This window comes from Conger conger, chromosome 15 (assembly GCF_963514075.1).
Source record: "Conger conger chromosome 15, fConCon1.1, whole genome shotgun sequence".
Lineage (NCBI taxonomy): Eukaryota > Metazoa > Chordata > Actinopteri > Anguilliformes > Congridae > Conger > Conger conger.
Window position 1 is genome coordinate 6,626,306 of NC_083774.1, and position 23,494 is coordinate 6,649,799.

General features: G+C 46.4%; 1 protein-coding gene across 1 annotated transcript; it reads right to left on the bottom strand.

Moving 5' to 3' along the window:
- Window positions 1-1,857: 1,857 nt before the first annotated feature.
- LOC133111594 (uncharacterized oxidoreductase YjmC-like) lies at window positions 1,858-16,685 on the bottom strand. Its single transcript, XM_061222060.1, has 11 exons — window positions 16,318-16,685; window positions 10,355-10,503; window positions 8,750-8,938; window positions 8,365-8,426; window positions 8,214-8,267; window positions 7,706-7,804; window positions 5,804-5,939; window positions 4,930-5,048; window positions 4,036-4,131; window positions 2,956-3,066; window positions 1,858-2,053 (listed from the first exon to the last, which is right to left on the bottom strand). The coding sequence occupies exons 1-11, from the start codon at window positions 16,329-16,331 to the stop codon at window positions 1,988-1,990; spliced, it is 1,095 nt and encodes a 364-aa protein (XP_061078044.1). The 5' UTR covers window positions 16,332-16,685; the 3' UTR covers window positions 1,858-1,987.
- Between the last annotated feature and the right edge of the window lie 6,809 nt (window positions 16,686-23,494).

The window sequence follows — 23,494 nt, forward strand, 5'->3', positions numbered from 1 at the left end:
AAGGACATTCTGTACATCCGAAACAATGCATTGCAGCCTTCTCTTTAACAGGACAGGTCGCACTGAAGGGACACGCAACACACTTGTCGGTTTACTGTACTTCTCTTTCTGTAGCGGTGCTTGTTTTTTTTGTTTTTTACTTGATGCACCTGCTTGTCTGTCAGTGATATGAATATTTTGTGTATGCTTAGACAATACCAACTGCCCGCAGGCTAATAGCCAATTATGACAGATACGCCTCTAAACCCATTGTTCGTGGTCCTCCCCCACGCTCTGTGGACTGTAGGGCATGCATTAATCACCAGCGTGCGGTGAGCGCACTGGCGAACTGCGTCTATCCAGCTGCAGTGTCCCTGCCGTAACGTCCATGGCACAACTGCCATTTCCGAAATTTTTTGGGGGGGGGGTTAGTTGTTATACAGCAGGACGACCCAACCCTGTTCCTGTTGATCTACCATCCTGTATGTTGTCACTCCATCCCTAAGAAAGCACACCTCATTCAACAGCTAGAGCAGGGCTGCCCAACTGTGTTTCTGTTGATCTACGATCCTGTAGGTTTTCACTCCATCTCTAACAAAGCAAACCTCAGTCAATAGAATAAATAAATCTTGTTGAGCTGCCAATTAGTAGGATCAGGTATGCCGAATTAGGGTGGAAATGAAAACCTACAGGACTCCAGGAGCAGGGTTGGGCAGCCCGATTATAGACAATAACTGTGAATGTCAGAACACACAATTCGACCACGAGGGGACCACGTTCACGTTTGGAACATCACTGATCTTTTGCACGACTGATACTCAAAACAACGTGCACCAAAATGATTGTTCATCTTGCGTTTATTTTCAAAAATATAAATAATTGAGGAGGCATTGAAATATCCAACATGATTTAAAAACACTTCACAGCTGTTGAATTCTGCCAGTTTTTTGTTCAGCGCTGACCAGTGTGGATCACGGCGGAGGAACACTGAGAGCCACTGGATCTGACCAGGCTTGACCTGAGATAGACGGATTTGCAGGAAAAGGTCACTCTGGAATTCTTTTCGGAAAAAACTCGGAATTGTTTTTCCAATAATTTCTTCTTTGATTTCTGCTTTTGATTGGTGCGGACAGTTTTTGTGCGTGATGAAAATGATCTTAGATGCTGTATATAATATATATATATATATAATATAGATGCTGTCTGACAGAAGTTTCTGATGACGTGGTCTGCAGGAAATACAGCGTAAGTATCAGGGCACTTGTGGGGGAATTGTGGTCCCAAGCAAGAAATTACACTTCAAATAACTCTAAGGCAGCACATACGCAGACTCGACACATTAATGACATAGTCTTTATTCACAATTACAAACTTTAAAATCTTAATTATATACTATAATTATATATTATACCACAATGATAAACTTTTTTTTTTTAAACATTTTTGGGGTAGGCTATTCATGTCCCTCCCAGATGAAGGAGCTGAAACGCTGGAGCAGTGGCCCAACCTGCATGGCTGAGGGATTGGTTCAAACAGAAGAGACTAAACACTGTTTTTCTGGAAGAATAGCCGTACACAGATCCCCAGGAGGCATAGCACTGTCGTCCGTTATTCTCTGGAGGTACCTGAAGGGCACTTTCTTGCTTTAGACCACAAACCCACCGATGCCCCTGATACCCACTACCGTAATGCTGGCAGATAATCAGAAATGGTTATAAGCATCACAAGATGTACTTCACCACATACAAAATCTGTCTGGGCCAAAAAACGTACATTAAAACTGAAATAATTCTTAAAATCAGGTAGTGAACTGTCCCCTGAAAAGTCAATGGCCTGGATATAGTCAACATTTGTCCCCAACATAGACTTACAAGTAAATGCAAACGTAGTTTTTTTTTTTTTTGGTTCTTTGCAAACTGAGTTATGGATGAATGCAGACTGAACACAGGCCAGTGTCTGTATTGTGGATAAAAGGTGTGCGATGTCCAGCTTCATGGCAGACGGCATCCTACTCCGGGACGGGGACATTGTTGGGCAACAGGGGGGTGACGCCAAACTGCTCAGCAACGCTATTCTGGAAGAGAGAAAAAAAAATGGGGGGGGGGTCAGACATTAGAGGAAATGCACAGGTCAGGGTATGAATAATCCTGGTTTAAGAGAGCTATAGGGAACTTGACCAGTCACACACTGAACATTTTAGATTACATTGAACGTCCAGTCGCAAAACCCTAACAGGCACAGGCACAGGGACAGAGAGATTGCATGCAGTCATTATACTGTGACCTGTCAGACTGCTGCAACAGAGCACCCAAACAAACTACCAAACTAACTGAACTTACAAACTACCATAACTACCAAACTACCATAACTACCAAACTAACAGAACTACCAAACTAACAGAACTACCAAACTAACTGAACTTACAAACTACCATAACTACCAAACTAACAGAACTACCAAACTAACAGAACTACCAAACTAACAGAACTACCAAACTAACTGAACTTACAAACTACCATAACTACCAAACTAACAGAACTATCAAACTAACAGAACTACCACCAAAACACCCCCCTCCCCCCTTCCCCAGACGACATAAATATAGCAAGCCCCCACATAACAAACTGTTCTTAGGGGAGTTCATGAACCACATCAAGTGTTCCAAATGAAAGAACATTCCACCTCTTGAACAAGCCCACAGTACCCAACAGATTTTATATTTCATAATAATAATACTACAACATTATATTTATATAGTCTCTTTCCAGAGCCCAAGGTCACTCAGTTCCCTTAAAAATTATTATTATTATCATTATTATTATTTTTTTTTAATCAGCAATTGATTGACCAAAGAAACATGGAAACGAAATGAGAGAACAGATCGATTAGAGAGGTTATTCACACCATTCCGAGCAGGGCATCGTGAATGAGAACGCTCCACCCGCTAGTTTACCGGAAGATAAAAAGGGCACCTACCATGTGGTTGACCACATTGACGTGGTAGGAGATCCCGCCCAGCATGGCGCACCTCTCAATGCTGGACCTCTCTAGGTCTCCAGCCACCAGAACTGGGCTCTCCGCCTCCGCCTTCAAAGAGCAAACATTTCACTGCCTGTATCAGCAGAGCCACACTGCTTTCAAATACGGCCATTCACAAACAAATCATTCATTTAACCATTATTTAACCATGGAAAAGCCATTTGAGATCAAAAATCAGTTCTGTAAAGGGGGACCTGAGGGGGGACAGTTGACAAAATAAATAAATAAATAGTGAGCTTTAAAGGACACCCTGGTTTGTTACCTTTTTTAATGATCAATACTAGCTAGCAGATTACCCGTTCTACCTTAAGCCATCCAATTACTGCATTATTATGAGTGTGATGTGAAAAAGGATTCTCGAGTGGGTCTGGTTTTAGAGGCATTGTGTAAAAGACTAGATCTAAGTGTGATCCAGTGTGATCCAGCTCTGACTTTCTAAACTAGACTGGCAGAAATACGGGCCTTTGGCCTTCTGTCCGAAAATAAAATAATGGAATTGCATTAAAATCTTGAACATTAAGTAAAGGTACAAGATGGGTGTGAGGGGAAAAATAATTATTTGTGCTATTTTAGTGGCTAGAGAAGCAAATCAACAAGAACCCAGTTGACCAGCAAGAAGCTTTTTTCTTTCTTTTCTTTTTTTTTTTACATTTAGCCCATCGCCAATACGGATATATTTTATTTGTTGTGCTTATTTTGCATCCACAGAATGGTGATTGAATGGTGTTGGGTGCATCGCCTTTTTCCAGCTGTGCACTGGTATGTTTGTTTGTTTTTTTTCCCTTCTAAAGAATACAGTGGATACCACTTTGATTTTTAAAGTCAAGCAACCCTGATCCACAGCAAAAGTGGGTAATGATTGTAAAACCTCAACGTGCAAATAAGAGGGAGGGGCCACAGGTGAGCTTTCACGAGTAACACTGCCCAAGGAGCCTATCGCACAAGCAGGTGGAGATGTCACAGCCAATCAGAAGCCCCGGGAGGAGGGGCTACACAGCAGACAGTTGGTATGCTCACAGGCTCTAGGTCTCTGTGTAAGGTCAGGAGGTCAGACATCCTGTCATTGAAGTCTGGAGCAAAGTTTGCCGGGTTTATCGCCACGAAACACTGACCCTGAAGAAAAACAGAAAGAACGAAAGGAAAAAAACTATTTAACTCAAGGCAAACCTTCGCAGCATTTAACTTGGCAAAAGTGTGATATCCAAATGTGGAAACAGACCCTCAGAATAGCAACTTTATTATTTATTTTCCACAGGGGGTTTGCAGGAACGCTTTGTTATTTTGAAATAGTGTTCATTATTTTCTGTAACCAGGCCTGGAGCTGGTAGGCCAAAGATGTTATTATGGTCAAAGGCAGTACAGTGCATTCACATGTTTAATGCAGTATATAATAACGGCCACTAGAGGGGAGTATTGTCACATCAACTTCAGTTGTGCGACCACTTCACACCGGAGCCTTTTATAAAGAATACACAGACTAATTACCGCCCCTAAAGAAATTAAAATAAATAAATCAGCAAGTTTGCTGAAATTAGTGAAATAATGGTACCATGTTTGTTATACAGCACTAAGCCATTACATGGAGTCTTAACATTACTGACCAGACATCACACAAACAAAACTCTACAAAGTTATAAAAACAGAGGCCTGCAAATGTCATCTGAGGGGTAAACTGAAGAGGGAGGGGAGGGTATGGGATGATAATATTTGGGTTTTAACTGTGACCTCTTCAGGACGAGAGATCTCTACTGCACTTCACCAGTTTTTGGATTCTGTATTGTGTACTGTGTGTGTCTGTGTGTGCCTGTGCCTGTGTGTGTCTGTGCCTGTGTGTGTCTGTGCCTGTGTGTGTCTGTGCCTGTGTGTGTCTGTGCCTGTGTGTGTAGGGGGGAGATGAGTTCGGGCACGGACCAGATTTGCCACTCGGTCGGTAACTTTCCAGGTGCGGACATGTTTGCTGTACTGAGCCCCGGCCAGAATGCCACAGAACACCTCCACCATCATGGCCAGCCCGTAGCCCTTATAGCCACCTGAGAAGAGAGCGGTTACACCCCACTGTCAATAATAATCATCATAATAATGGCACACTCAATTGTTATTATTATTATTATTATTAATAATAGCAACACTTTACTTTGCCATAAGGCTGACATAACACTATCATACACATGATGGAACAGCTGTCACAAGATGACATAACATGGCATAACAGATGATGCCGGGCTGACCGTATTAATGCAGCCTAATGGCAAGGGGTTCAAGATTACCATATTATTACTATTAATAATAATAATAATAATAATATTCACACTCCACAGTTAATAATAATAATAATAATCATGACGATGATGATGATGATGTGGCGGCACGGATGGTTTGCATGTTCTCCCCGTGTCTGCGTGGGTTTCCTCCGGGTACTCCGGTTTCCTCCCACAGTCCAAAGACATGCAGGTTAGGCTGATTGGAGAGTCTAAATTGCCCGTAGGTATGAGTGAGTGAGTGAATGGTGTGTGTGCCCTGCGATGGACCGGCGACCTGTCCAGGGTGTATTCCTGCCTTTCGCCCAATGTATGCTGGGATAGGCTCCAGCCCCCCTGCGACCCTGTTCAGGATAAGCGGGTAAGGATAATAGATGGATGGATGGATGGACGGATGGATGATGATGATGATGATACGATACGATACGATACGATGAACTTTATTGTCCCGCTCAGGGAAATTTGTCTTGGACTCTGCGATGCGTCATGAATGCCTTGACAGTCTTGATGATGTCTGAGGAACTGACCGGTTTCCTCGCTCCCGCCGATGGGCACCAGTCCCCCGCCGTTCAGCACCTTCCCCGGGTCTGTGTTGAGCTTTCCCTTGGAGTCGCAGCCCCAGCCCTCAGGGATCTTTTCCCCCCGCCGGTGATGGAGCTCCACCTGCAGGCGCAAAGCGGAATAACACTTATCACCACGCCGGCAAATCTCCGTGAGAAGCGCTCCACCTGCAGGCGCAAAGCGGAATAGCGCTCACTAGGGGGCGACTTCATGTCAATTGGCGAAACAGATTGCACAAAAACAGGCCCCTTGGCTCCTCCTGCTGGCCAACAGTGGAATTGCACCATCACCACACCAGTGATGGAGCTTCACCTGGAGGCCAACAGTGGAGTTGCACCCTCACCACACCTGTGATGGAGCTTCACCTGGAGGCCAACAGTGGAATAGCGTGGCGGCCCAGTCACACAGCCAGCCGTGGCAAACAGGAACATACGGCAGTGTCCAAACTTTTGGATACCGCGCTCGTATTAGTGAGAGGTTTCGCTTAATGAATCTCAGACTGTGCAGAGGCACCTCAACAGCGACTCACTTTGATTTGAATACATCACGGAACAGTGTTTTGCAGCAGAGTGCAACATGTAGACTGGAGGCGTTTTGATTCATCAACCACACAACGTAACCCCATCCAAGACGGTGCCTGTGCCAACTCCGTTACTTGGATCAAGTTTCCCTTTATGCAAGGAAGTCATCCGGCTTTCTTTGACACGATTCTCTGAAGTCACCGAAAGAACTCTCCACGTTTGGACTTTTAACGACAATAGCGGAGGAATTATTTGGCGCTCTCGGGTATCCACACCCGTGATTCACCCGAACCCCCCGGGGCGTACGCACAGAGAGGGGCGTGCCATGCAGCCTCTGTGACCGCCATTATAGCCCTGCTCCGCCTGCGCCTCTCTTCTCCGACGTGCCCGCTCCGAAGTCTGAACCGAATGAACCGGATGAGCTCATCAGCCTGATCCAAGCCAAACGTTACTATCCAGAAATGTGGTTGTCTGAAATCTGGCCAAATGGATAGATGCCCGATTCAGCTGAAAAACACTGTCTCAAGTGAACAGCATTGGTGTAATAAAAAAAAAAAAAAAATTGCATTATAGTTTTTTTTTTTTTTTAGTGGGCCAAAACTACTACTAAGAAAGAAAAGCAGGCAGAAATCACAAGTGCGGGTTCGTGCAAACTTCATAGCAATAATTAAATGTGCCAGCCTGTTTAATAAAAACACTATTCCCAGTCTTTGTGGTGCCTTTAGAGAAGACATCTCGTTTGTCCTGGTTCCCGGTGGCTGTCAGAATGGCAGTCTCTGACCTCTTTCAAGCGCAGATTTAAGACTCATCTCTTCAGGCTACACCTTTCCCTCCCTAACTCACCACCATGCTTAGCCTTATATATGCATAGACTGCAATGGCACTTATATAGTTATATAGATATTGTTGTGTTTTGTATTAGATATTGTATTGTTGTACTCGGGGTATTCTAGCTGCCAACTGTGGTATGCTAGTTTGTAAGTTGATTTATTCTTCAAGGGTTCCGATTGTATCTGTATGTTTACACTAGGACTCGGAACTGTCCTCTCAGGTCCTCTTCGCACGTGTACTTGTGTTTGATCTGCACTTCGTCGTATGTCGCTCTGGATAAGAGCGTCTGCTAAATGCCTTGTAATGTAATGCAATGCAATGCAATGTAATGTAAACTTCACTCAAAAACACAAACACAAAAACATGGCGGCCAAGGGATCTGTCAAAGCTCAACTTTCTCCCGGGGGTAAAAATTGTGCGTATTGTGGTTAAGGAATCCCGTACAGCTGTGCAGACTTTGGACCAGACCCGCCCCAGTGGGACCTGCTCTCTGGGGAGCGTCGGAGCCCTCCCTACCTTCCCCAGGGCCACTGCGGACGTCGCCATGTCCAGAACAAAGCTGTCCCCGCCATTCGCCGGGGCTGCAACGCTGATCGGATTGGTACCCAGAGTGCACTGCAAAATGAACACCAATGAGAGACCGGGATTCAGCCAACAGACAACAGAACAGTTGGTGCAGAACTGTGCACACACACGCGCACGCGCACGCGCGCGCGCACACACACACACACACACACACACACACACACACCCACACACACCCACACCCACACAACATTTATTTGTTCAAACTATTAAATTGAGCAAATAAATAGCAATTGTGCATTAAAATGTATTATATATTATATTATGTACACACGCCCATGTGCACACAATTATAGGCTCACTCTTTAACATAGAATAATAGCTTGCATTTGTAAATCACCGTTCGTTATATTGTCACAGTATTGTTTCCCTCGCAGGGCAAGGGGAAAAACTACAAATTAAAACAAAGCCCACAATGCAGCAGGAGCCCTTTACCCACCTCCTTGGCTCTGGTGGGCATCTGCAGCGGAGACGTGTTGGTGAAGCTCATGCCCTGAAAGAGGGGAGGGGAAACTCCGTGTTAACCAGCGTGCCGCAGTTTCCAACAGCAACCACTAGGTGGAGACAGAGTCAAGACTGTGGGCACTCACGATCATGTTATCCTTCAGGGCCTGCATGGAGTAGAAGCCAGCGATGCCAAAGTGGTTGGAGCCTAACCGAGAATAGAGGAAAGGACAAATGCAGGCCGTTCTGTTACTCGTCAAGTACAACCACCGGCCTGGAGGCTACATGTATACATAGTGGTTAAGGTACATGACTGGGACCCGCGAGGTCGGTGGTTCTAATCCCGGTGTAGCCACAATAAGATCCGCACAGCCGTTGGGCCGTTGAGCAAGGCCCTTTAACCCTGCATTGCTCCCGCTTAGTCCCGCTTAGTCTAATCAACTGTACGTCGCTCTGGATAAGAGCGTCTGCCAAATGGCATTAACGTAATTAACGTGACTGTAAAGTGAGGGAGGTGAAAGGAGGACGTACCGTTGGCGACCACCCAGCCGATGCCCACCTCCCGGGCCTTCCTGATGGCCAGGTCCATGCAGAAGTTCCCCACCACCGGCCCCAGCAGGTTCTGGCCGTTGACCAGCGCCGTGGCCGCGGACTCCTTGACGATCACCGGCTCTCCGTCTTTCTCACAGATCCCCGACTGGACGTCCTTCACGTACATGTCTGAGCGGGGGGGGGGGGACATGTGAATGGTAAATCGGTAAATTGGCATTCGTATAGCGCCGTTATCCAAAGCGCTGTACAATTCATTCACCCATTCACACACAGATCCACACACCGACGGCGGTTGGCTGCCATGCGAGGCACGAGGCACGAGCTCGTCAGGAGCGTTTGGGGGTAAGGTGTCTCGCTCAGGGGCTCTTCGACACACCCAGGGCGGGATCGGACTAGCAACCCTCCGACTGCCAGATGACTGCTCTTACAGGCAACGTCGCCCCATGTGACCCGATCGTCTCCTTTTACTGACATCAGCGTACACGTCCCTGAGCCACTCTCACACTCTCACTCTCACTCTCACACTCACACTCACACTCACACTCACACTCACACTCACACTCACACTCACACTCACACTCACACTCACACTCTCACTCTCTCTCTCACTCTCTCACTCTCTCACTCTCTCACTCTCTCACTCTCTCACTCTCTCACTCTCTCACTCTCTCACTCTCTCACTCTCTCACTCTCTCACTCTCACACACTCTCACTCTCACTCTCTCACAGCCGCGCTGCAAACAGTCATGATCGGTTCAACCCAAATACGTTCCTCCCCACCCGAGCTCCTGCTTTCAGCTCAAACCATGTGGGTTTCTGGTTTCCATCAGAGGTGGAAAAATCCAGGTTCAGACAATAAAAGTCCTCCCAGGAATTGTGTTCCCATCACCTGGATTTGCTAATGAGCACAATTCTTCAGCAATAAAGTATTATTACTTTCTGACCCCTGGACTTCCCTCCTCCAGCCTTAATGACTCAGTTTGCCCGAACATTGAATGAATGACTGAATGAATGTTGGAATATATAACCAACTGGCCAATTGGCTCTGGCAGTAAGAGCAGTGGTCCCTGGGTGCGTCAGAGTGTCCCTGAGCAAGACACCCAACTCCCTGGTCGGTACCTTGCATGGCAGCCGATCACCATTGGTGTGTGTGAGTGTGTGTATGAATGGGTGGATGAGAAGCATCAATTGTACAGCGCTTTGGATAAAGGTGCTATATAAATGCCGACCATTTACCATTTAGCCAGGGTAATTGGTGCCCTGGTTCAACTGGAAAAAAACCTGAACACACACCGGCCCTCCCGTTGCCCACCCCTGCTATACCCTCACAGACGTCAGGCGGACGCAGACGGTGAGATACACACCCATCCTGCTATACCCTCACAGACGTCAGGCGGACACAGACGGTGAGATACACACCCATCCTGCTATACCCTCACAGACGTCAGGCGGACACAGACGGTGAGATACACACCCATCCTGCTGTACCCTCACAGACGTCAGGCGGACACAGACGGTGAGATACACACCCATCCTGCTGTACCCTCACAGACGTCAGGCGGACGCAGACGGTGAGATACACACCCATGCGGTTGAGGCCGTGACTGTAGTGGCCTCTGCGGTCTCCCTCCACCAGCACTTCAGCCAGGCTCCTGGCGTGGCCCGGTTTGGTTCCCACGGCAACCATGCATTTCTCAATGAAGGCCTGCACCTCCAGCTGTGTAATCAGACACCTGCAGCAGGGAGAGGAGACAGTGACTCTCTCTCACACACACACACACACACACACACACACACACACACGGACCGGTTGGTGGCATTTCCACCGCTTTACCACACCCGGACTCACCACACCCTCACCCCGGGCCCCAGCCAATCACAACACTGCTAGCACATGCCTTCAAAACCAGCCCTCTGCCTGATAAGAACATCTGCGCTTTTGAAAACCCGTTTTAATATAGGTATGCTATAATACTCCAACTCATTATTATAATGTGTTATAATTATCATCACTATTAATAAATAGTAAATGGGCACACCTGACTATGAATGAGTTCAGCAAATATAAAAAAATAAATAAAAATGTAAAAGGGGTCTATTCGAGAACACACCAGAACGGGCTGTGGCTCCTCAGCCCCTCTGGTTTCAGAAGGGTGACAGAATCGGACTGGCCCGAGGAACCCTGCCCCTACACCACCACCCCCCCCCTCCCTCCCCTCACGCCCACCACGGGGATAACCCAATGCGTGGGAGTAACCGGGGCAATTATGGGCCTATAAATACCCCTCCCTGCATCAATGACAGGGCACGCACACCGGGCCGCGCCGGGCTCTACGGGGCCGGGCTGTAGGGCGTCCGCTGGCTCTCTGGTTACATCCGCGGTAATGACAGGGCAGGCGGTCTGCGAAGCACACGCGTGACACACGCTATGAGCCGACCCGTCATCGGGTCACGGGTCTGCTCTTACGCCAGCGTTCTGGAAATGTTCTCCTGTAATTTCAGTGGCACGCAGACGCGCACGGGGGGGGGGGGGGGGGGGGGAAGGTGGAAGAACGTCAGCGCTCCGCTCCACTCCACCTCTGGAAACAGCGACTGACTGAAGTCATGTGACCTGAGCGTGACGGCCCCAGGGTCGAGCGGGACCTTTGACCTGCATTGTGCAAGTAAAGTTCAGTAAAACGGGCATGCTCGTCAAAAAACACGCCAGCGGTGCGTCAAGAGGGAAAGCGGAAGAGTTTAAAGGGATCATTGCTTGTGATGTTTTTTTTTGGGAGTACAAGGTTAAAAGTACATCAAGTTTGACTCGTGCGCGTAATCTCTGAAATGAATTATGGGGAAATGACGGACGCCTCTGCCAGCGTGGCTACAAAACCCCTCCCCCTACCACCCCCCCCCCCAAAAAAAACAAAAAAAACAAGAACGGATTCAGACACAGACCAGAGAAAACAGATCGACTGGGCAAACAAGTTTCACCGCGTCCCTCTCACACCCTGCCAGAGGGTAACGCAGCACAAACCGTCCTGAGGGCAGCGGGATGTCGCGCACGTGGTCCCGCGAAGCCGAGGCTAATTAAAAGCCCCGTTTTAAAACGGTGGGCAATGTGTGAGGGGCATAATTACAGCAGGCTCTGGGCCCTGCCCAAGAGGGGCAATGGCTTCCAGACACGCCGCACTCCACGGCCGCAATCAGACAAGCTCAGAGGCAGCCTTCCCCTCTCCAGCGTGAGGTGAGATCCACCTTTGAACTGGGGCCCAGCTATAGAAGACAGGAATGCATATGGTGTGTGTGTGTGTGTGTGTGTGTGTGTGTGTGTGTGTGTGTGTGTGTGTGTGTGTGTGTGTGTGTGTGTGTGTGTGTGTGTGTGTGTGTGTGTGTGTGTGTGTGTGTGTGTGTGTGTGTGTGTGGGAGGAGGGTCGTCTCTGGAGGTCATTCAAATGACAACAATAACTGAGGCTACACTTCGCTGTAAAGACCCGGCATAACCTATCCTCCTCAGGAGCACTTTTGTTCCGAATGGATTCCGGTTTAGGTTTTCAAAACGTGAACATGGTTCCGGGAGTGCTTAAACAATGGCCTTATGCAAGAGCTATGTGTTGTAACATGTGTTGTATTGCATGTGAAAAATATGCCGAAGGCCGTTATCGACCAAAACCCTCACTCAGATACAGGCAGCCAAAATCCAGGTTGGAAATCTGTGGACAGATGGAAATGGTCTGATATTCCATGCCGTATCCCAGCTGGACACAGGTTCCCAAACTCTGGTCCTGGAGAATCTCAAGTTAAGCAGGCTTTTTTTAATTTTTTTTTTATCTTACTGTTCCGATTCAGTTTAGACTCACAGAAGCAGGTGGGGCTCAGTAAGCACTAACTCTTTGAAGAGCAGTTCATGGAATTCCTGCCCAAAATTCTAAGCAAATTCTAGAACTGATTGCCAGTAGTGGTTGTGACATCAGCATTAGAATATCCAGCTAAGAGCATTCTAATCACACATTTGTCACTTCACTGACATTCATTACATTACATTAATGCCATTTGGCAGGGGAGGAGGGCAGGATTCTCTCAATGCAGGATGTGGTGGCCCCCAAAATTCAGGAAGGCCTCCTCCGCCCCCTTCTCCAGAGGTGTGGCAACGCCGTCTCCGCACACAGAGACGCTCAGGAGGAACACTGCGGTGAGCAGCTCTGCTCCAACAGGCAAAACCAGGACAGCAACGTGACCTTGTCGCTCAGCAGAATTTACATTCCTGCAGGGCCATTACCTGGAACAGTAAAAGGCCCCAGGCCGGCAGGCAGAATGAACATTCAATGAATACCTTCTGCGTATCCTGCCACGAAAACCCACTCAGTCCAAAGCAGTCAACGCGTTTCCAGGAAAAATATTCAAGAAGAGTGGAAGAGTTCTTTTTTTTTTTTTTGCCTTGTTTAGACCGGTAGAGGACAGAGGCAGGAACAGATACAGGGGGGATCGCAGCTCCGATGGGGCCGTGGTACGGGAACAAACCCCAGCCTGATAGCGGGGGGTGGAGACCACACCCTGCAGACTACACCGCGTGCCCCGCCCCGCCACGTAGTGTTCGTTTTCGATGTGGTTGGTTGGTGCAGCGTTTGGGGGTTAACCGGGGGCGGCACTCGTTAAAGATCCAGGACTAATGAAGAGATTACCCAGGGCCGTTTCTCCCTCCGGGGATTAAATCATCTGCGTGAGTAACGGGTTTGTGGGTGAGCAGCCGTTGCCAAGTGCTAAGGCAGAAGCATCAGACAGGGCAGGTACCCTGTCAGGGTGTAGCAATACAACAAGGAGACAAACCAGTTTAAGTTTGCCTGTGGCCACTTGTAACTGTGAGGCCCCACGCTGCTACGAGTAGAAGGGAACACGGCATGCAAAGGCTTGGGATCTGCACACACACCTATGAGCACACACACATAGATATACAGACACACACACACACACACACACACACACACACACAGACACACAGACACACAGACACACAGACACACAGGCATATACACACACACACACAGATATACAGACAGGCATACACACACACACACAGACAGATATACAGACAGGCATACACACACACACACACACACACACAGACACACAGACACACAGACACACAGACACACAGACACACAGACAGACACACAGACACACAGACACACAGACATACAGACATACAGACATACAGACAGGCATATACACACACACACACACAGATATACAGACAGGCATACACACACACACACACACACACACAGATATACAGACAGGCATACACACACACACACACACACACACACACACAGACACACACAGACACACACAGACACACACAGACACACAGACACACATATACACACACACACACACACACACACACACAGATATACAGACAGGCATACACACACACACACACACACACACACAGATATACAGACAGGCATACACACACACACACACACACACACAGACAGGCAGGCATATACACACACACAGACCCTGGAGAATAAGAGACGGAAAAACTAAAACAGAAAAACGTAGAGCCTACAAGCTGGTGAAAGTCTGATAACGGTCGAAGCCGAATCCAGGGATGTTGGCTCCAGGAGTTAGCTTGACCTGAACAACATGGTCATAACTCTAGTCCATGAAACTGACTCACTGACTAGATTAATTCAACCAACCATTTCCAAATGACCATTATTACCAATAAATTTGTTAAAGAGGGAAATAACTATTTTTCAATGTGAACACTGGAAAATGATATCTCGCATATCACACACAAATCTACAGAAATGTTTCTGAATTAGCATACCCGTATGTGACATGCAACTGACCATAGTCAAAAACATAAACTGTTACATTATCGGACACGTTGGGATTCTGCGATTACAGTAAATATTCATGTTTGTTTAGATTTTTACTTTGGATCCAATGATGCTGGTCACTATTTATCAGGGTCCCGAGGCGAACCTCAATGTCAGGTCGGTGTTTTTACAGGTCACTGTACCATAGTAATGCAACTTGTGCCTCAAACTTACAAGCGATTTTGGAGCTTTAAATGGGCTGACCACGCCCTATGATATAGGGCAGCCTGTAGCATAGTGGTTAAGGTAAATGACTGGGACACGCAATGTCAGTGGTTCTAATCCTGGTGTAGCCACAATAAGATCTGCACAGCCATCGGGTCCTTGAGCAAGGCCCTTTAACCCTGCATTGCTCCAGGGGAGGACTGTCTCCTGCTTAGTCTAATCAACTGTATGTCGCTCTGGATAAGAGCGTTTGCCAAATGCCATTAATGTAATGTAATGTAATGTAATCTCTAACTGACTATGGGGATATGCGTGGGCCCATGATAGGGCTGTTTATTCAACGCAGGACGTCGACTTTGACGACGACGAAGCCGAAAAGCTCGTCCCGAATTTGTGCACTCCTTTGCGTCAACTCGTTAACTCCACTGCTTCAGTCAACATACTTCCACGGGCGTGGAGGAGCGGTAGTGGGGGAGTGGGGAGTGTGGACTGAAAGATAATGGGACGGAGGCAAGGAGGTGCATTTGGGGAAAAAGCAGAAAGAGACACATTCCTCTGGGTTTTGGGTGACCTTTGATCTGTGACATAAGCCAGGTAGCAGGCTAATTACTCGCATGTGAAGTTACTCCTCTCACTGAACTACCATTCTCTGTTTCTCCCTGCTTCACCTGTCGCAAACTCCACTCAATCCAAATGGTAAAACATGTTTAGATTAGATCAACTAATGTTTTAATGTCAGGATATCCGAGGTGGAAAATCCAGGTTCAGAAAGTAAAATTCCTCCCCAGTATTTTGTTTGTCACCTGGTTTTGCTAATTAGGACAATTCTTCAGCCAAGAGGTAGAAGTAATTAATCTAATTCAGCTCATGGGCGGAAGAACAACACGACAAGTCTTACTCACAACCCTGGACTGTCCCCTTCTGGATATCATCCACTTAGATGATGTTTAGACTACTACAGCAAAAAAAAGAAATTACATTTACAAGTTCAAAAGTAGGATTTTATGCACAGTAGGAGTTGGTTTGCGGTTGTAGTCAATGTTTTTCCGTAGCTGTAAACACACTTTCTCAAGGTGATCTCTGTGGGTAGTCCACAGAAAGCTCTCACGTGCAAAACACGTAAAGACAGCGCCATGGAACACCTTTGACCAACACTCCAAACGTTCACTTGTAATCACATCTAAAAAATTAATTACTTTTTTGTTTAAATAAACGCATGTTTTACCGTATGGTGCTTATCTGTTCTCAACATACAGACACACGAGAATGTCGTTCATCCAGATCTGTGACTTAAGATAAAATTCCACTGACAATTCAAATGATTAAGTTACCGAACGCCGCGTGTGCAAGTGATTGCACACCATTAAAAAAAAGAAACACAAAACATGACGTACGAAAAGTTTCATGGTATTTAAAAGGACTTTTCCAGCAGTATCCCGGCTAACTGCTGTTATTGATTATATGTCACGAATGAATCAAAAACATCACTCTCGTCTCTGGGTATATCCTTACCTGGTCGTGTTCATACTGGCGTGGTGCTTGCAGCGGTGTTGTTGCGGCTCAGGTAAAATTAGCGAGTGAGAGCTGTGGCCAGCCGATGTTCTTTTGCGTGGAAACACCCAGTGATGTCAAGTCTGACAGGTTTGCACGCCGCTTATGAAAGCAGGCGCGCGTACTGAAGCTCCATCGGTATTTTCCGGAAGGGAGGGGTCACGAGGTTGCGGTATTGGGTAAACTTTGTTTTGTTGCAGCAATGTTTGAAATGGGCCTTTTTTCGCTACCTTTGACCGTTGTGAGGTCCAGCTAGGCAACGCAACGTGAATAGAAAGAGAAAGACCAGTCAAAATATCACCATTTTAACACTGAACATATCTACCACAACGGGGTTGACGGGTAGCTTTGCGTGACGGGTAGCTAATATCTCCGTAATCACCACAAGATTTGCGTCCGTTGAGGTCACGTGATTGAAGTGAAATTGACCTGAAATTAACGAGGATATCGCTGAGGTGAATGTTATGTCTGTGTCACTGTCCCTCTGGTACAGAAGAGAAGCAACTTTGAGGCCTTTGTATGGTTATTGGCTTTTCATTAGTGTTGGAGTGATCAATGGAACCTCTGCTTCTAAAGAGCAATTTCAGTCAAAATGTACAGTATTTCTAATATTCTTGTCCCTAAAGTGCCCTGTGTGCATACCTGTCTCTTGTGAATAGGCCTATGCAGTTAATATTGGTTTAGTGCTCCTGGGATGAGTTTGTTTGTATTTAACCAATACCTCAAGGCATTTCATTAGCAATCCAAAATAGGGTTAGTGATGTATTAAATATTGATTTTGAACTCTAGAACATAACGTCCAATGCCAGCAGCCCCATATTTGACGCATAGTCTGTTTGTTTGTGATTCTGACAGACATGTACTGCCTAGACAAAAAACTTCCTTGACCTTCTTAAAACAAAGGTCACAGGTTACTCTCTCTGATTTTCAATTTGGACTCCACAAACATTTTATTTAAGGATTGTTCCTGTTTTTAATGTTTTTAACATTGATATTTCTTCGTGTATTTTAATGTTTATTTTATTGTAGATTATTTTATAAAATTAAATATGTTTAATTTTAAACATTAACCGGTTAACCCCCAGTCGTTCTTCAGTATGCTCTACCAAGAGGCTAACAGTTGAATTGATGGAATGAATAATGTAATCTTATTTTGGAACGGTTGCATTAGAAACGAGGTCTCTCTCGCTTTTGCTCGCTCAAATATTGTGGACACCTTTGACCAGCAACTCCCTGAGGGGACACTTTCACCCCCGTGAGATAAAAAACGGATACGAACCACAACATCGCACCTTTGCTCCCGCACTGCGGACTTTCCCCCGAGCGCCGCGGCCCCCCACCGTTAGCCACGTAAACACTGCGGCCCGTGCGACTGGGAGGACAGTCAACAGCACCGTAACCTTGGACACCCCGTTCCGCCGAGCGCTGCCTGATTCTGTCTGTCCCGACACGGCTGCCTCGCCGCCGCGTGTATTTAGACTGGGATAACCTCCTCGGCCCGGACACGCTCTTGGAATGCCAGGGCATGTCGTGGGGAAGGCGGGGGGGTTTGGGGTGGATCTCCCTGGGATCGGGTCACCTCAAAATAGGATCCTGGAAAAAAGACGTGGGCCATGGTCGAAGGACATAACATCATGGACGGGAGGAAGAAAATAAAAACATTGTGTATCTGCGTAAAAATTAATTTGGGATGTTGTAATGATTGTGGCAGGAGGGGGATTGTGAGGAAAGATGTATGAATATGGATCGACTGAAATGAAGATATGCAAAACTTCAGGAAGGAACAGGCCGGCAGGCAAACTATAATTACACGATCGTGTTGTGGCAAGTCCACATCTGTTGACAATTTACAAGTTTTAACAGCTAACGCTATCACTCTGAATACAGAACACATGAGGCATTGACAGTTAAAACTCCTCACTCATTCAACAGGTAGATGAGGAATAGATTTTATTTAATTTGTTCATTATCAAAGGGATGAATTATCAGGTAAATCGCCAAATTCATTGCAGTAATTAATTGCAGTAACCTGGTGGAACAACCTTTATCAAAATGTTGTAAAAATGTTGCAAAACTTGCGACTAGATAAAAATTAAGACATGGATTAAGTTGCAAAATTTAAGTCAACGTTTTTGACATCTAATCTAAAGATGAAGGTTCTTAACAAACAATGAACGTCACAGACATAGGCAAGTTGCCGTCACAAAATAAATGAATGAAAGGAAATACTAAACCGCCTTTCGCATCTCCCAAGGTAATCCCGAGAACGCTCCGAGACCAAAGCTCAAAAACCAGAGTATTCCAAGGTGGCCCGGGATGAAATGTAGAACGCTAGACCATGATGCAATATGTCAACCCTAAACTAAATAGTCACACAATTTATGCAGCTGAAAGAAGGGGAAGGACATTCCCTCTTCTCCAGGTCCGTGCACACTTAAATGGTCAGAGGAGGATCGGGGGAATACTGGTCTCTTCCCATTTATATATTATTATTGCTGCAGTATTGCATATTAAATGGTAAATGGATAGCATTTGTGTAGCGTCTCAATCCAAAGCGCCGTACAATTGATGCTTCTCATTCACCCATTCAATCAAATCCGCTCAATTTTAAGGAAAGGCATCGTAATAGTATGAGGTATGGCAGTGTGAGGTTTCCCATGCCACCGCTGTTAATACACAGACACACACACACACACACACACACACACACACACACACACACACTCATACTCACAGTATTTACGCCTCTAATTGCTACCCCGCCCCCTCAACCGCCCACCCCTCAGCCCGTGTCTTATCTCTAGGCTGCCCTGGCCTTGTCCTTTGAAGTTTCCAGGGGCCCAGTTGTCAAAAGATCTGAATGCCTTTATTACCTGTCAATGTGCTGTGGCTCTAGGCAGAAACCTTCCCCTCTCTCGATTGTTACAATGCCTTTCCCCCATTACCTTCAAAATCTCTGTTCCACTGCACAGATTACGGCTTGTTTGGTGAGATTATCACTCTGGAGAACTGAAAAAAGAAGGCACAAAGTGAAGCAGAGGTGAGACTCACCTCTCTCAGCAGCCTGTAGCGTAACGGTTAAGGTACATTACTGGGACCCGCAAGGTCGGTGGTTTGATCCCTGGTGTAGCCACAATAAGATCCTCACAGCCGTTGGGCCCTTGAGCAAGGCCCTTAACCCTGTTTACCTGGTTCTCCAATCTAGTTTTTATCTGAAAAGTGGTCTATTACCTAATATGTTACTTTACTGAACGAAATAGAAAATATTCTCTGTAACATTTTTTATTTGGAAAATTAATGTTTGGAAATCTCAAAATGTGTTCTTTTCTACTGACACTAATGCAAAACAAAAGAAAATTAAGGGGGGAAAAAATTAAACAAAAATGACAAATTTATATAAAACAATCTAGGGTGCCTAAGACTGCTGCACAGTACTGAATCTTTATCAGAGGTGGCTTTTGTATGCTTATGTTTTCCTCAATCTTATGAAATGGTTTGTGACTAAGACACCACTTTTCTTCATTACTATGAGTAGGAACATCAGACTCTAGGTTTTCATAAAAATAGAAGACTCCATTTTGCATGTAATTGTACATTACCTGCGGGAAACGCTTTAATCCTCTCCCGGAGTTCTGTTCTATGTTGTTCTTACACTGTCAGCAAAGTCCCCTAGTGGACAAAGGCAGGTATGCAGGCTCAGGAGTGCATTTACAAAAGTTTTATCTTCACGTACTGAACCTGATCTTGCGGTCATATGGTTGAGAAACATTTTTATGATTCATCAAAGACAGTGAAATATTCCAATGAAATCAGCTTGTCTCGCCTCGTTTAAAGCACACAACTTGAACTTGTTGTCCTTTTTGGAAAAGCACGCCCAGTGCTTGAAGCACTGGCCCAGTTGGCGTGAGCAGCACACTGTAGTGCAGGTGCAGATAGAACAGCACCCCACCCCCCACCTGATCACATGACCCAAGCACCGTGTCTGTGTGTCACCGCCGCTGGTTTCAAACCCGCAGCCCACCCACCCGGGCGAGGCGCACCTCCGCTTCAGAGATCCTCGGAAGGAAAGGCTGCTCCCAGTTTAATTTGAAACCAGCGGGAAACAAACCCGGGCCTGTAATCCTGCCCGAGGCACATCTGCTGCAGCTCTGTGAGAGAGGAGAAAGCTGGCAGCACGACCTGTAATCAGGGACCATACAAATATCAGCCCCAGCGCGGGAGGGGCCGCTGACATGGGAGGGGTCTGGAGGGCGAGAGGCAAGAACAGGCCAACTTTTATATAGATATATATATATACCGTACCTTCATTGAACCCCGTGGGGTAATTTGTCCTCTGCATTTCACCCATCCTCGCTATTAGGAGCAGTGGGCAGCCACAGTACAGCGCCTGGGGAGCAATGTGGGGTTAAGGGCCTTACTCAAGGGCCCAATGGCTGTGCGGATCATTTATTGTGGCTAGACCGGGATTCGAACCACCAACGTTGCGGCTCCCAGTCATGTACCTTAACCAATACGCTACAAGCCGCCCCCGGTGGCTAACTCACTGACAGACACAGACACTGACTGGCTACTGACAGACATACTGACAGACTCTGGTACTGAGCAACTCAGTACTGACAGACTCTGGTACTGAGCAACTCAGTACTGACAGACTCTGGTACTGAGCAACTCAGTACTGACAGACTCTGGTACTGAGCAACTCAGTACTGACAGACTCTGGCACTGAGCAACTCAGTACTGACAGACACTGAGAGGACTCAGTACTGACAGACTCTGGCACTGAGCAACTCAGTACTGACAGACTCTGACACTGAACAACTCATTACTGAGAGACTCTGACACTAGCCAGCTAAAAACTGACAAACTCGAACAGACTCTGACACTGACTCCATACTGACACTTAGTGACTCTGTACTAACTATAGCACTGGCTAACTCAGTCCTGATAAACTATAGCACTGACTGACTGTAGTAGTGACTGACTCAGTACTGACTGATTATAGTAGCGACCAACTCAGTACTGACCGACTCTGAATGTTATTTAATGCTATTAGACTCTGACTTTAAAGCAAAGCTTGTTAAACAACTATTTCAGCTCGGCGTCCTTCAGGTAAGCACCTGTCTTCAATTGGCTAACACTGCTTGCTTCATCCAGGTGTGTCCTTAAATAGTCTAAAGATACTATTTTTTTTGTTATAGCTGGCCACTAGGGGGAAGCACAAGCTGAGATATCTTAAACCTATCTTTTGGCCCCTACAGTTAGTATGCTGCCTCTTTATAATAGTGTTATTGTTTGCAGTTCTTTGTTTTAAATCCCTTCCTAGCATTGAAAAAGACTCACTGACATGTTGACTCACCCTCTGCCTGTGTTTATAATCTTTAAATCTGGGTTTTAATTGCCACAGCCAATGCCGTTTTAACATCAGCGCGCTTACAGAGAAGGGGGAGAGATAAACAGTGTTGTGGGCTGAAGATGTTTGTTGCTGCTATTCCTCTTTTGACCGTTAGAAGTCCAAAATTACCTATTGTACTCCTTTAATCCTTTAATTCCAACCTAAGTTGGTGTGTGGTACACCGCAGTTCTGTTTATTTATTAACGCTTATTTAACCGGGCAAGACCCTTGAGGTTAAAAACCTCTTTTGCGAGGGTGACCAGACACCTGGCACTATCTTATCCAGCTGAAAAACAGTTGCATGAAATTTTTCAGAAAGCCATTTTCATTTTCGTTATGAACAAAGAGGAGAGGCACATTTCTGTTATTTGTCTCGGCCTGCTCAGTATTCCGAATAATTAACGACAAATTACAAAAATTCCCCAAGGACTTTATGGAGGCTTTGGTGAGAGAGCCAACCCTACAAACCCCCCCCCCCCTTTAGCATACGTTAAAGATGCACCCCACCCACACCAGCACTCACAGTTGGGCCAGGAGTGGAATCTCCATGGTAACCAGCGGGGCGGGGCAGTCTTGTCTCTAAAATCAGCCTTCAGAGAGCTTGTGAGGCCTGGCCTTGGGCTCTGTGGGTCTGCCGTGGCCACTCTGACGGACCTGCCCTGTAGTTTAGGCGATGTTTACACCGCTGGCTTGTACCAAATTACACATTCTACTTTTAGGCTGTGCGCCGTTCTCAACTGCTACTTCAGAAGTAGTGGATGGAAATAGCAAAAGGACGTGCAAAGAGAAGGACCTTGAGGGGGAAAAAAAAGAGGGTAGAATCATCCCAAGGTTTTTCAAGTGCCCCCAAACAACTTCCTGGGAGAGCACGAGAGTTGATGGTGACAAGAGTCCGAGGCCAAAACCCGTGTGACACTTGCCTACATCTGCTCCCCTCCGCTCCATAAACTACAATGGACTCCGGACCTTCATTTGAGCGCACGCAACAAAACACCTCACATCTGCACATGCAACAAAACACCTCACAGACACCTCACAAAACACCTCACATCTGCACATGCAACAAAACACCTCACAGACACCTCACAAAACACCTCACATCTGCACATGCAACAAAACACCTCACAGACACCTCACAAAACACCTCACATCTGCACATGCAACAAAACACCTCACAGTCACCTCACAAAGCACCTCACACCTGCACATGCAACAAAACACCTCACAGACACCTCACAAAACACCTCACATCTGCACATGCAACAAAACATCTCACAGTCACCTCACAAAACACCTCACATCTGCACATGCAACAAAACACCTCACAGACACCTCACAAAACCCCTCACACCTCAAATCTGAGCACATGCACAAAACAGCTCACATCTGCCCATCAGAGGGAAACAGCGCCACCCCTACAAAAGTGGCCGAATATGAGCAGTGCAGCTTTCTACATTTCCTGTCTGTTATGGTTTGGGGCACACGGCACCATCCATGCACCATTAGCGAAAATAATTATCCAGAGAACTACAACAGTGGTTCCCAATCTGGACTCAGTTGTATCTGGCTGTCCACTGCTTGTACCTTTTGCAACAAATGTCTTTATCGGTTGTTGAAAACCTGTGTTTAAGGTCTACTGGAAATAATTCCTTAAAACGGAATTGAGGACAAGGAATGATTTCACATGTACCACATAAAATAAAGGCATTATTTGATCTGACTGATTAAATGTGCTGGTATGTATAA

Excerpts from the sequence above, each read along its gene's own strand:
- LOC133111594 (XM_061222060.1), bottom strand. Across the intron at positions 8,427-8,749 it reads CGGCTGGGTGGTCGCCAACG|GCTCCAACCACTTTGGCATC; the intron begins GTACGTCCTCCT and ends ATTCTCGGTTAG. Across the intron at positions 5,940-7,705 it reads CCGCAGTGGCCCTGGGGAAG|GTGGAGCTCCATCACCGGCG; the intron begins GTAGGGAGGGCT and ends TTGCGCCTGCAG.